The 14,991-nt window shown below is 38.4% G+C and overlaps 1 protein-coding gene across 1 annotated transcript in view; it reads left to right on the forward strand.

Annotated features, from left to right (window-relative positions):
• The first annotated feature begins 1,724 nt into the window (after positions 1–1,724).
• cnga1b (cyclic nucleotide gated channel subunit alpha 1b) overlaps positions 1,725–14,991 on the forward strand; it is a 48,128-nt gene continuing 34,861 nt past the window's right edge. The window contains 1 exon segment of the mRNA XM_069923091.1: positions 1,725–1,737. Within this exon segment, the coding sequence (XP_069779192.1) occupies positions 1,725–1,737 (13 nt within the window).

The raw sequence follows: 14,991 nt of genomic DNA on the forward strand, positions 1-14,991 counted from the left end.
TAGGTAAACTATTGGAAGATGTTCTACAAGATCTGATATACAAGTATTTATATAGCCAAGGACTGATTAGGGATAGTTAATGTGACTTTGTGCATGGTAGGTCCTGTTTAACTAATCTGATAGAAATTTTTCAAGGTTACCAGGAAAGTTGATGAAGGAAGGGCTGTGGATGTTGTCTACATTGTCCTTAGTAAGGCCTTTGACAAATTTCCACATGGGAGGTTAGCCAGGAAGGTTCAGATGCTCAGTAAACTGGATTCAACATTGGCTATATGGGAGAAGCCAGAAATTGGATGATTGCTTCTGAGACTGGAGGCCTGTGACTAATAGTGTACCTCAAGCATTAGTGCTGGGACTTTTGTTGTTTGTCATCTATAGGCCTTTTCATAGAGTAAAAAGTGAATGTAAAGGCAGATATTCTTCATCTTTACATCACTTCACTTACCTTCATAAAACTCCAAGGGCAGATTCAGCAGGCGAACTCCAATCTGTCTACTTATAGGTGGAGTGACTCTCTCCACCTCAACCATAAAGGCAATGGCACTGAAAGCGGCTGCAAAGGGGTGAGCTGAAGACATTGTGATGAGTTGTCAGCCCACAACTCAGGAGCACAAGTTTTAAAGTGTTCAGTGTGTTCACGTTAATCACATCATTACTCTGTTCATATTAGTGAAGGCTGAAGTTTTTTGATGTTTTGGATGGGAGGGAATGTTTATATTCAAGTTTCACTTGACGGCCCATATGGATGATGTCACGGCGATGGGTGGCACTACTGCATCACTGGTCCTGCCTCCCTCAGTTCCAGAAGACAGTTCCTGATGCTGCTGTATGAAGCCAATGTTTGATTTTGTGTTATAGGTCTTTTTCATAGAAAGGTAAATTCACATGTTGTTTTTAATTAAACCAGCTTTAATGCGGGGTTGCACCATAAAAATGCTTTATATCAATGATCTGGATGATAATGTGGTAAATTAGATCAGCAGTTTGCAGATTACCCAAAGATCGGAGGCATTGTGGACAGTGAAGAAGGTTTTCAAAGCTTGCAGAGGAATCTGGACCAGCTGGAAAAATGGGCAGAAAAATGAAGACAAGTGTTGCATTTTGGAAGGACAAACCACGAAAGGAAAACATAGTAAATGGTAGGGCACTGAGGAGTGCGGCAGAACTGAGAAATCTGGAAATACAGATACATAGTTCCCTGAAAGTGGTGTCATGGGTAGATAGGGTTGTAAAGAGATCTTTTAGTATATTGGTCTTCATAATTCAAAGTTTTGAGTATAGTACTGGGGATGTTATGATAAAGTTGTATAGGACATTCGTGAGGTCATATATGGAGTATTGTATGTAGTTTTCATCAACTAACATCAATGAGTGCCAAAATGATTTACTAGGATATTGGCCAGATTTCATGAACTGAGTTATAGGGAAAGGTTAATGGAACATAGAAGAATGAGGGGGGATTTGATAGTTATTTAAAATTATGTTGCGTATCGACAGAGTAAATGCAGATAGGCTTTTTCCACTGAGGGTGGATGAGATACAAACCAGAGGACATGGGTTAAGGGTGAAAGGGGAAAAGTTTATGGTGAACATGATGGGAACTTGTTCACACAGAGAGTGGTGGGATTGTGGAAGGGCTGCCAGCTGAAGTGGTGAAAGCAGGCTCAGCTTGCACGTTAAGAAGAATTTGGACAGGAACATGGATGGGAGTGGTATGGAGGGTAATGGACGGTGCAGGTCAGTGGGACTCTGCAGAAAACTAGTTTAGAACAGACTAGGAGGGCCAAAGGTCCTGTTTCTGTGTTGTTGTGTCTATGTTTCTTTGGTAATAAATTAGTCTAATAGCTAAAAGTGAATTTTAGATAATGGTTGGTTGAAAGTAATCCTAGTTTGCAAGTCAATATGTATCTGACAAGCAACATCACAAAAAAATCTATTATAATGATATTTAACCTATTCACAATCATGAGACTGCTGTAAATAAATTAGTTGATATTTTGTCTTAACTTGTAGTACTGGCTAAACTGTTAAATCTCCACAATATTATTTTGTACATCATTCTGTAATGTGTTATCAATTGACATCAAATTTCTTACCAATATTTTAGTTATTACCTGAGTGGATAACATTAATATGATTCCCATGTTTAAATTCCTGCACTGGAAAGTTAAAATCAACATGGATTGGCGATGCTAATATAAGAGGAGATTAAGTGATAATGTTCTGTATTATGGTTAGTGGGCAGAGGCTGATAATCAGCTGAACTTGTCGTAACTGATTCAAGTTCTATCTTAAAAAAGGTGTAAAGTTATGGCTCAGATAATTTACTGATCTTTTGTTGTAACTATCAACGATTGTTTCATTTTGTGCTGTTTTCAACATGCCTGAGGATTGTTGCTACTGTTGATGAAGGCAGTGACTCAGGCTCACCATTAACAGCTTATCTTTCTACTTGGATCCAACATAAATGTAGACTCTTCGTGTGTGCCCAGAGGTTCACCTCATTGTGGTGAGTTTTTCCTTATTTGATCACACAAATAGGCCTATTTAGATTTTGTTTGTAAGTGCATACAGGAAACGTGAATATGACAGGGTTGGATATGTTCTGTGTCCTGGTTATTAACTCTGCATATTGATGCTTGTAAAAACTCTTCTAAAAAAAAATTTTGTTTGAATTACTTGACAAGATCTGTCAGTGTAAAATTCTGCTTAATTGGTATTTTTCAGCATCTCTAGTGAACTATGGCCGTAGTGCAGCTGAGAGAGGTTCAGTATGATTTTGTTGTTGCCTTGCTGTGACAAGATTTAAGTATGACCATAAAAAGGATGATAATATGTTATTGTTGTAATCTTATATTAATTAGAAAACTAAATTAAAACTAGTCTTAGTTTTTACATTGATATCAGAACTGTGTATCATCAGAGGGGATCAAATAATGTAAAAGTGAGGTGGAAAACATAAACATTTTAATGAAATTGAAAATAAATCTTCACATCCTTTGTAAAATATATATTTTAATTAAATTTGAACTACTTATTAATTAAGTAGAAGGATTATTTGATACAAAAAAAATTTGTAATTTCACTCACGTGCAGTTTGATGTGTTGGTTTCGGATATGTAAATGTTGCAAAACCACATGACCCCTCATTGGAATATTCTTGACAGGCCAGGCATGTTTGAAAGCAGAATAGAGGAATTTACTTTATATCTGTCCCTCACGATAGAAAATCGGAATATCTGATGCAAACTATGACAATTCAAAAAATGTCAAAAATCGATCCCTCATTTTAGCATTGACTTCAAAACTAATGAAATAATATATTTTTCTGAAACTCCCCATACCAAGTATTCAGGTGTATATTCTGAAAGCAATTCAAGTTAAACAATATAAAATATTTGGATCCATTGGGTTAATGTAGTTGATTATTTCACTGTACTGTATAAACCTATAGGTTAAATTCATCACCAGTTTCTAATCTTGACCATGATGAGCTGTGGAAGTGATTGTTTAATTTTAATTGTTCATCCTTTTCTTTGATAACTTTGTCTTAAAAGATGAAAATTAGTTATTAGTCTTTCTATTCATCCCTTTTCAATCAACAATATAAAGTAGTAAACATTTCAATAGATTAATGAATTTTTAATTTCTTTGAGATGTTCATGGACACTAAGCAATGTTGTAGGACAATGTTCACAGCTAAGAAATTCCCAATGTTTCTCAGCATGTATGCGGATTAGGTAGCCGTGATTTTAACACCTAGAGCAGAGTATAAGAACAAGTTCTTATTGTCACATCGTATTAGTTCCTATAATGACAATCAGAGTACGTTACCAAATGAATTTATGTATGTTGACAGCCTTTCCTAGACAACAGGAGATGTTGGTGGAGTCCATGGAGAGGAAGGAAGTTTTTATTGTGTTCTGAGCTGCATCCACTACCTTCTATAGTTTTTTTCTAATTTTAAGCATCCAAGAAGCAATGGTGCACAAGTAGTAGTCATTGAGGGATGGGGTGGGGTAGGGGGAAGGGGGGACAAGCTGAACTCCCTTTGTCATTTAACAAAATAGAGGCATTGGTGCACTTGCTTGCCTGTTGCATCCATGTGCTTGTCCCAGGTCAGGTCAATGGAGATATTTATTCTTAAGAATTTGAAGCTATCTACTCTTTACTATATCTGTCATATATTCTCCCCATCTTTCTGGTTTCCACAAGGACTGCTCTTTACGACTCACTGGCTTTCTTATTCCTTCCCACCCACCTCTGAAACATCCCCTGAAACCAAAAGAGGTGCAATGCCAGTGGCTTCATCCAAGGGACTCAAGAACCTTTCCAAGTGCAGCAGAGTTTCACCTCTTTGAACCTCGTCTATAACATTCGATGCTTTCTATTTATGCGTAGTTTTCCTGTACACATATGGGATGTCTGAAGTCAATATGTACAAGTTTGTTCACTATGCATAGCAAAGATGATTAATAAGCTGTGATGAGGAGATTACAGAGAGGCCTCATTCTGTTCATAGTAAATGATTGGGGAGAGGCCGTGGCAAATGGATATAATGTAGAGAATTTTGAAACTAGTTGCTAGGAATAATAAAAATCACAAATATTTTTGAAAGGTAAGAGACTAATAAATGTAGGAATTTAGATGAATTTGGTGGGCTTTCTACATGAATAACAAAAGTTAACAGGTAACAACCACAATTACAAATGTTATTACTGTAAGGGGATTGGTGTATGAGAATGTCTTACTGCACTGGAGTCACCTTCCCAGTAGACACAGAGCTTCATCTTCTGGGGAACTTTACCATGGTTGGTAGATCACTAACTAATTCTCAAATTAAATTCACAGTAATTGCCTTATGTGTGGCCAGAAAGTGCATAGCAGTAACATGGAAGTCTGATTCCCATCTACTCATAGATAGGTGGTTTTCAGAGATGAATAGCTGCATCCCATTTGAAAAGGTCACATACAATCTTAGGAAGGGATATAACACCTTCCTAAAAATCTTGCAGCCTTATTTAGAGCATGTAGGCACCTCATGATGCCAATATTGGGTTACGATCGCTATTGGCTAGCCAGTAGACCTCTGTAAAGATTTTAACACTGTGGTATTATTGTGTCTCCATATGTTTTATTGTTCACTTTTTTCAATAAATACTCACCGTATTTTTATTTTGATAGAACATCAGGAAGCTCGACTATGTAGTCTAAAAAAGTGAATGTTCTCTTAGATTACCGAGATCCTGCTGCAGCTGTACAGGGCCTTGGTGAGACCACACCTGGAGTACTGCGAGCAGTTTTGGTCGCCTTATCTGAGGAAGGAGATTCTTGCCTTGGAGGGGGTCCAGAAAAGGTTCACTAGGCTGATTCTGGGGAAGGAGGGACTCTCATATGAAGAAAGGTTGGATAGATTAGGCTTGTATTCTCTGGAATTTAGAAGATTGAGGGGGGATCTTATAGAAACTTTAAAAATTCTTAAGGTTTTAGACAGACTAGACGCAGGAATGTTGTTTCCAATGCTGGGAAAAACCAGAACCAGGGACCATAGTTTAAGGATAAGGGGGAAATATTTTTGGACTGAGATGAGGAAACATTTCTTCTCTCAGAGAGTGGTAAATGTGTGCAATTCTTTGCCACAGAAAGTAGTTGAGCCCAGTTCCCTGTCAATATTTAAGTGTAGATTAGATTTGGCCCTTGTGACCAAGGCAATTAGGGGGTATGGGGAGAAGGCAGGAACCAGGCACTGATCAGCCATGATCATAATGAATGGCGGTGTAGGCTTGAAGGGCCAAATGGCCTACTCCTACACCTGTTTGTCTATGATTCTATGTTTCTATGACCACTGTTTCAGACATTCTACTGAAAGGAATGGGGCTCATCATTGAACAATTTTCAATAAAATCATTCACAGTTTCATTAAAATTAATTTGGAAATTGTGAAGATATAATTAAAATTAATGTTCAGTGAAAAAAGGTTATATTCCTCCTATCATGCAAGAATTACAAGTGCAAATTTTCACTCTTATCCACCTTGTCCACCTGTCAGCATATCTGGCAAAGTACTGAAAATCTGTGCCAATCAATTAGCTGGAGTGTTCACGAACATTTTTAATCTCTCATTGTTGCAGTCAGAGGTACCCACCTGCATCAAAAGGGCATCAATCATCCCAATACTGAAGAAGTGCAGAGTGAGTTGCCTCAGTGACTTTTGCCCAGTAGCATTAATATCTACTATGATTAAATACTTTGAGAGGTTGGTCATGGCCAGAATTAACAGGTACCTAAGCAAAGGACTAGACCCACTGCAATTCCCCCATTACCACAATCACTCCACAGCAGATGCAATATCACTGGATCTCCACTCTGTTCTGAATCACCTAGAAGACAGCAACTCATACATACAGTTGCTCTTCATCAACTACAGCTGAGCCTTCAACACCATTATTTCCTCAGTGCTGGTCAACAAGCTCCAAACCTTGGGCCTCTGCACCCCTTTCTGCAACTAGATCCTTGACTTCCCAAATGGAAGACCACAGTCAGTACGAAAGGGAAACAACATCTCCTTCTCACTGACAATCAACACAGGCACACATCAAGGATGCCTGCTTAGCCCACTGCTCGACTCACTCTACATCCATGACTGTGTGACCAGGCACAATTCAAATGCTATCTCCAAATTTGCTAATGACACCACGTGCAAAATCCTTGCACTAAATGTTAGCAAAGCCAAGGAGATGATTATGGACTTCAGGAGGAAGTCAGGAGAACATCGAGGGATGTTAACTGAGAATGTCTGGGAAAATCTCATAAAGATCTGAAGATTCTACTTCATTCTGCCAAAGGTTTTCTATCGTCGTATCAGTCATTTCCAGAAAATTCAAGAAACGCCCAGTGGGTCAGGCAGCATCAATAAAAAGGCGAACAGAGATAATGTTTCAGGCCAAAAGCCCTTTGTCAAAACTGAGAGCTAGGGTCTTTAACCTGAAACATTAACTCGGTTTTTCTTTCCAGGTGTGTTCATAGAGTTATACTGCATGGAAACAGGGTCTTTGACCCTACTTAACCATGCAACCAAACACCTGCCCATCTAAATGTATTTTAAGTGTTGGAATTGTACCCACCTCTACCATTTTCTCTGGCAGTTCGTTCCACATCCCCACGACTGTCCTTGTATTCTGTCTTGGCAATCTCCAACCAGACAGCATTAATAAAAACTTTTCCAATTTCTGTTAAACCCCTCCCCTGGTCTTCCTCTTTCCCAATCCCTCCATCTCCTTTCCTCCAGCTCCCCATCACCTTCCCTTCCTTCTCCTATCAGAGAGCCCCGCACCCTCCCCCCCACTTGTTAGCTTCCTGCCCTCTCCCCTATCATGTATCAGCTTCTTTCTCTTCTACTCTTCCACCTATATCGATTTATTACCTCTTACATAGAAAACTACAGCACAGTACATGCCCTTCGGCCTTCGATGTGTGCTGACCCATATATTCCTTAAAGAAAGTACTAAACCCTCCCTACCCCATAACCCCCTATTTTCCTTCCATCCCTGTGCCTGTCTAGGAGTACCTGTTAGCCTGTGCTCAACCCCTTCCCCCTCCTCCCTCTTCCCTCACCTTTTTATTCCAAAATCTATCTGTTTTTCCTTATTCGTGATGAAGGGTTCAGGCCCACAATGCTGGTTATCTTTTACTTCCTACTTGCTACATTTCTCCAGCATATTTACTCTCAGCACCTGCACATTTTCTTGTTTAACTCCCCACCACTGTTTGTGGAAAACTTGCCTTAGGTCCCTTTTAAATCTTTCTCCTCTCATCTAAATCTATGACCTCTAGCTTTAGGCCCCCCTACCCTGGGGAAAAAGACTATGATCATCCTTCTTACCTCTAGCCCTCTCTGCAGTCATTGCTCAGCCTCATTCATTCGTGGGAATAAAGCCCCAGTCTATCCAATCTCCTCTCATAACTCAAGCCTGACTTGCTGGAAGTTTCTCACATTTTCTGTTTTTATTTCAGATTTACAATGTCTGCAGTCATTATTTTGATTTCCAGAAATTCAGCATGACTGAATTATTTGGGCCAAATGGCTATTCCTCACCAAAATCTATTTTTGGCATGAAAACTGGAAACCTTTGAAAGAAATGCCAAAGTGACAGCAAACCACAACTTCCATTTTTCTGGGAGTCCTGAGAGTCTCCCATATGAGTTTCAGTAGTAGACCAGGAGACTCATTTTAAAATGTAATTTATACCCTGTGAAGATATGGTCAATGAATGAAACAGCAATGAGCCAGGCATCATCATTGAAAAAAATAGAGAGAATTAATGTTTTATTGCTCTTTCATTGGCTTGAAATTCTCTCTCTCTCTCTTGCTGTCTCTCAAAGATTCAACATATGAAATATTTTTTTCTTTTGAACTGTTTTAACTGAAATGCTCACCTATTGAAGATAGAACTTAGAACATGGAAAGCACTAAAAACTTATAGGTCTATAAAGACTATGAACACTTTTTTCTGCAAGGGGGTTTGTGTTTAAGGGAATATAATGTAAAATCACACTGTAGTAGCAAAAAATGCCCTAAACACTTGAGAGGGCGTTGGACTTGTCAAGATTATTACAGATATTCTTAATATATTTTATAATAGATAATAATTGTAGTTTACCATGGTAGCTTTCTGGCTTCATGCACTGTGCAGAATGCCCATGAGTCTGTTCTACAGAATTCTAGAGTCTGTAAAGGATTACTTCAGGTGGTATGTGGGCAAAAAGAAAAAGTTTGAAAACCACTGTTTTAATCGTAGCTAATTGACTCGTTATGTGCATGGTTTCATAACTCCAAAAGGAATGGGCCAATTACAATTTTTCTCAAGCAAAATATTTCAATAACATTTGGATCTAGAGCAGTGGTTCTCAACCTTCCCTTCCCACTCACGTACCACCTTAAGCAATGCCTTACTAATCACAGAGCACCGATGGCATAGGGATTACTTATGTGAGTGGAAAGAAAAAGTTTGTAAACCACTGGTGTACATGGCCTATGTAGATAAAGTTCATATCAAACTGTAAAACTTTCACCTGCTTTATTTGCCCTTTTTTGAATAATTATTTGTTTATACATTCTACAATGCCTTTAAATTTCTAATCTTTTGTCAGCATAATTCATTTTTTTAACAAGATTTTGTGTCCCTCAGTTCTATGAAAAGGTCCCTCAGTTCTATGAACAGGTACTCCATTGTTGCACCCATCCTAAAATTCAGTACCTTTAAGATAATGGCCTCAAATGTTGCTCAATTCACGCACATTACCTTCATCTTCCTATTAATAATCGTATATAATCAGAACTTGTACCTAACAATTCAATATGTCAATACTTTTCACTGCACCAAATGTCATAACTCATAAGCACCATCAGCTTTTTAAGCAGGACTACATAGCTACATCACCCAAAATAATTGCATGGCATTCTTTAACACATTTTCTCTCTTGGACAGGTCAAAATGGATATTAAAGGATACTACAGAATGAAACTGGAAGGGCCTGTTACTGTTCTATATCTCTAAATTAAAGGAGGACTTGCATTTATTCATGTTTTGATGATTACTAGATGTCCCTAAGTGCTTTGTATCCTTTATATTACTTTTAAACAGCAATTACTGTTCTAATGTGTGAAACTGGAGAGAGATGTAACTGACACAATGATAGACATAGGTAATGGCTTGCTGGAGTCACATCAAGGTATTGCTATGAGTGTGGTAATATGATCATTACACTGGCCATGCTCCTACCAGCCTACTGCAGGGGCAACCACTGCCTTGCAGGTAGGCAACCTGGGAGGCTGGCCCCACCTGCCAGTTGTCAATTACCGGCCTGCATAAAGATGAGCCGGCCCCTTTGGGGACAGTCAGACATGTGGAGCCAGCAGTATACTGTGTACTGGGTACGTTTAAGCTAATTAAAGCCTGTTGTACAGTCTGTGGACCTTGTGACAGAATCATTCACACAGCAGTGCTCATAATGAGATCTATGATAGAGACTACAAATGCGTTAAACCATATTAGAAGAATAACATGTATGCAAAATGGAACATCTGTAGCACTAGAAGCCTGATAGGGTGCATTTGTTTGATGAAAGCTGACACCAATTTAGTCAAGCGTTTGGTTGAGAGTGAGCTTGAAATTGATCTCTCTTTCCTAGACAGTAAACCTACCAAAGGTGGCTGGCCATATGATACAGCAGTTAGTACCGCTACATCACAGCTCCAGCATCATCACCGTCGATGTTACTTGTACACAATTTCCATGTTCTCCCTGAGAATGGATTTTCTCAACTTTAAAAAAAATCACATCCCAAAGATGTGGGGACAGGTTTAATGGCTGCTGGAGAAGAAGAATGGCATAAGAATCCAGAGGAGGATGGAGTGGAGCACTTTAGTGGGTCTCTGAGAAAGTATGTGCTAAGGACATAATAAGTGATGTTTTGGGAGTAATGGAGATGTTCTGAGTGTGCATGAATTTTATGTCAATGAAAATAGATTTAAAAACATTAAAATTGACCAAAACTGAACATGATGTAACATTTGACAGTAAATGTAAAGTTTCATTGTAGGGTAAGTGGATGTCATCTAATCTACAAGTGTTTCAGTGAAAATATTTTAAATTTTTTTATTTTTGAATAAAAATTGCTGTTCTGGCAGTGGTGCCACTTGTGTAGATCCTGGAGAGTGGAGAAACAGTGTTGATCCAAAGGGTTCAGCCCCCCTGTTCCAATGTCAGTGGCCCCATACTGGCTTTAAACAACCCAATAAAGGAGATGTTTGTTATTTAAAATCCTGCAGCCACAGGGTCTGTGCCCAAGATGGTGATGCCCATGCGTGGCAGCGGCCATGAGGGTTTGCAATTCCAGCAGCAGACTGGCACAGGGCACCAGAAACAGTTAGAACCCCCCACCACCCTGATGAAAAGGAGAAGCAGAGGACACGACTCTATAGAACAATGACTAGGCTGGTGGACCAACGAAGGGCTCAGCAGCTGAGAGACACACACACAAACTTTGGGCTATTTGCTGTCAGTGGACCTGCATGTCTGCAGGCTGCTGGAGACTTGTTTGGAGTCAGGATTTGAGAGGGGGCTGAGGGCAAGAGGGCTCCTGAAAGGGCCTCAGGCACTGAAGGCTTCCTGACCCTGTTGGAGGTTTGGATCAGGAGCTGGGATTACAGATGAATTGAACAAGTGCTACAGAAGTTGCAAGAGTGCTGGAGGCAAATGTCCTGGCTGGCTGCATCATAGTGTGGTACAGTAGCTGAAAAGCATCAGATTAGAGGTCAGTATGGAGGGTGATTAAATCTGCTTAGAAGATCACTGGGGTCTCCCCTCTATCAATTATATCCTCAAAAGCAGTGATTAAAGAGGACTCAGAGAATCATTTAGGACCCTTAACATCCAGCCTGACATATCATTGAGACACTACCTTCAGGAAGAAGTACAGGAGCATAAAACCAGGATTGTTAGGATGGAAAACAGCTTCTTCCTGCAGATGGTGAGACAATCCCAGAAACCCATAACATATTTTTATATATATTCTTATTTTGGATCACTGTGTATACTTGATGTTTGTGTGTAGGGTGTACTCTGTGTCTGTGTGAGGGCACTATGGTCTGGAGATACGCTGTTTTGTCCGGTTATATTTGTCTATTGTAATGGATCTGTGTTAATATTAATGTTTAGGTTAATATTAAGTTGTACTTCAAATAAAAATGTCTCAGTAAAATAAGTTATAGAGTTAGATATATTTCTAGTGAGGGAATTGTTGGCTGGTATAGGGTTTCACACACCCAAACAATACATTCAGAAGTGAGGCAATCTTTTGGAGTCGTGATATCTAGAAAGACAGAGCAAATGGAACTGAAATGGGTTTTAATTGATTCAAGAACAATGGAGTGTTTGCTTTATTAAAAAGCTGAAGTATTCAAGTACTCAAGAAGAACTGGTGAAGAAGGCCATCTGTTTAAACAAAAACGGGTTTTGCTTGTGATCATTAGACTTTCTGGAACCAACCAAACCACTTAAGCCTCTTGAACAGATGAGATCAGAGCTTGTTATAGATATGGAGTGTTATTGAAAAGGCAAGAGATTTTGCAGAAATTAATCTAAATCTGTTAAAGATTCCAGTATATGGTCACATGGTTTTCAAGAATTGAGATTATCTCATTAATGAACTGTCACATGATTTTGAGATATAGATCAGCAAATTCAGACATTTTGAATCAGTTCAGAAATCAAGATCCTGTTGGACACATACAGAAGTTGGAACCTTGTGCAAGACAGGTTTTTAAAAAAAAATATATTTAATCAATGTGTATAAAATCATAATAACTAACAATGATAAGTAACCATAATAAAATGTTAACAAATCTATGCTGAAAATATATAGAAGTGAAAGACAGGGTTGAATTACAGTAACTGTAATAGGTGCTGTTATGTGTTACTCCTAAAAAGGGAAAGCAGAAAAAGTGGATTTCAAAAGGGAGACCATTTTCTGACTGCACTTTTCAAAATAAAGAGAGCAGCCCCATCATGGAAGAAAACTGAAAACAGAAGATCTGAATATTGACATCCTGGAAATACAGGACTGCTCTTTTAAGAAAAGAAAAGCAGAAGATGGTCACTCCTGTTTGAAGAATATCTCCAAGACAGCTCATCAAAAAACTCATGAGTTTAAAGAGATCTGAAAATATAATGTTTAAAAGTGCTTTATAATTACTTTTGAACTGCAATTTAAAAGGATCCTGAAGTCAACAAGATGTTTGAAACTGGATTTTAAAATTGACTTTTTCGCAATCTAGCTTAAATTGTGATGGTTTTGGACTTTAATACACACACACACATTTACATTTGCGTATAGTGGGGTTAAATTTAGAGCTAAATAAGAAAAGTTATGTTATTAATAGTTTAATAAAAACTATTATTTTGAATTTACCGTTGTCTGGTAAATCTTCCATTTGTTAGTCCTAATAACAATATGCAATCAGATGAAAATAAACTTGAAGTTGAACAAATGATAATACTTACCAACACTTGGTCCATAGCCTTAAATGCATAAGCGACTGAAGTGCTTGTCTAGATATTTTTAATTATGAGAGTAATTGCCTCCACCACCCCCTCAGGCAATGAGTTCAAGACTAACCATTTTTGGGTGAGAAAAGCACCAGATTCTTTTTAAATCTCCTATTCTTTACCCTAATAAATAATAATAAAACCAATGTTTTATAGTCTCCTAGTTCTTATTGTGCAGTGGTTTTCAACCTTTTTCTTTCCACTCACATACCACTTGAAGTAATCCCTATGCCATCTGTGCTCTGTGATTAGTTAAGGGATGCTTCAAGTGGTATGTGGGTGAGAAGGAAAAGTTGAGAATCACTGCTATGGACCCAATTGTTATTGAAACATTTTGCTTGAGAAAAATTGTCATTGGCCCATTTCCTTTGGAGTTATGAAACCATGCACATAACAAGTCAATTAGGTACGATTAAAACAATGGTTTTTTCAAACTTTTTCTTCCCATTCACATACCATCTTACTAATTATTAGTAATCCCTTACTAATCACAGAGCACCTATGGCATATGGATTACTTAAAGTAGTACGTGAATAGAAAGAAAAAGGTTGAGAACCACTGTTATAGTATATTTCATGATTAATTAAAGCAAATAAAAGCATATACAATTCATATGCCATCCTTATAATCTTCTCTGCCTCCAGGGATCCTTGAACATGTGCACTAAGGTCCCTTAATACTCCCTCAGGTCCAAGCTTTTATTATTTATGTCCTATCCTTAATGATGCTCCCAAAACACATCACCTTGCAATTATCAGGATCAAACACCATTGACCATTACTGTGCCCATTTTACCAAATGGTCAATATCATCCTGTAGCCTTTCACCATCCCTCTCCCTATCAACACTATAATTTTAGTGTCAGCTAAATCCATACCACGAATGTAAACAACAAACTGTAAGTGACCCAGTACCTATTCATGTAGTCACTGGCTTCCAATCAGAAAAAAATAACTCCCCATCAACAACAGCTGCATCCTATTACCAAGCTGATTGTGGATTCAATTTGCTAACATGCTCTAGATCCCACGGACTCTAATCCTATCCCTATGGGACCACACCAAATGTCTTACTGAAGCCCAGGTAAAACACTGCCCTCGTTAGTACTTTCTGTTATCTATTCAAAAAATTCAACCGAATTAATGAGGCAGAAACTTTCACTTATAAATCCATCTCGACTATCTTTGATTAATCTCCCCTTTTCCAGATGCAGATTAATTTGGTCCCTCAGAGTCTTTTTTAATCACATCCCAACAACTGACGGATCATTGCTAGGTAAAAATCTTGAACTTCCCTCTGAACAATTCCTCTTCCTCATCCAACAGCAGTCTTGTCTTTCATGGTCTTTCTTAGTTTGCACAGCAATGAACCATTCCAAAGGGAGGGCCTTTCTACATAGGTCTCTAAATGCTAAGGTCTCAGTCAGGTAAAGGTTCAGGGACAAATGCAAACTTACAATTTGAAACAACTATATTAATACCAATAGGATCATAGCAACACCTGGAAGAAATTAATCAACAACTAAAAAAGGATGATCAATTTTAATAGTGTCAAACCAGCATGAGGTAAAGAGGAATGTATCAACAGGGCTGAACTCAATGGGGGTCAGTTAATGCAACCTAACATCCTACTCTTTCATTCACTGGATGCAGGCTAATGCTAACATTAATTTGGCAACCATTGCGATGTGATTAACTGGCATGGCACCAATGCAAAGAAAGGTTTGTAATAGATACAATATTCAGCATTTGATTACCTGATGGCTGTATTTCAAGTTTAAATGAACATTGTGCAATCATCGCAGAACATCCCTATTTCTTACATCAATGTAACGTAAAGCTGAGATGCTTGGTCCTGTTCCATTGCCATGAGAAACGTTGTC

The sequence above is a fragment of the Narcine bancroftii genome, chromosome 3, assembly GCF_036971445.1.
Source record: "Narcine bancroftii isolate sNarBan1 chromosome 3, sNarBan1.hap1, whole genome shotgun sequence".
Classification (NCBI taxonomy): Eukaryota; Metazoa; Chordata; class Chondrichthyes; order Torpediniformes; family Narcinidae; genus Narcine; species Narcine bancroftii.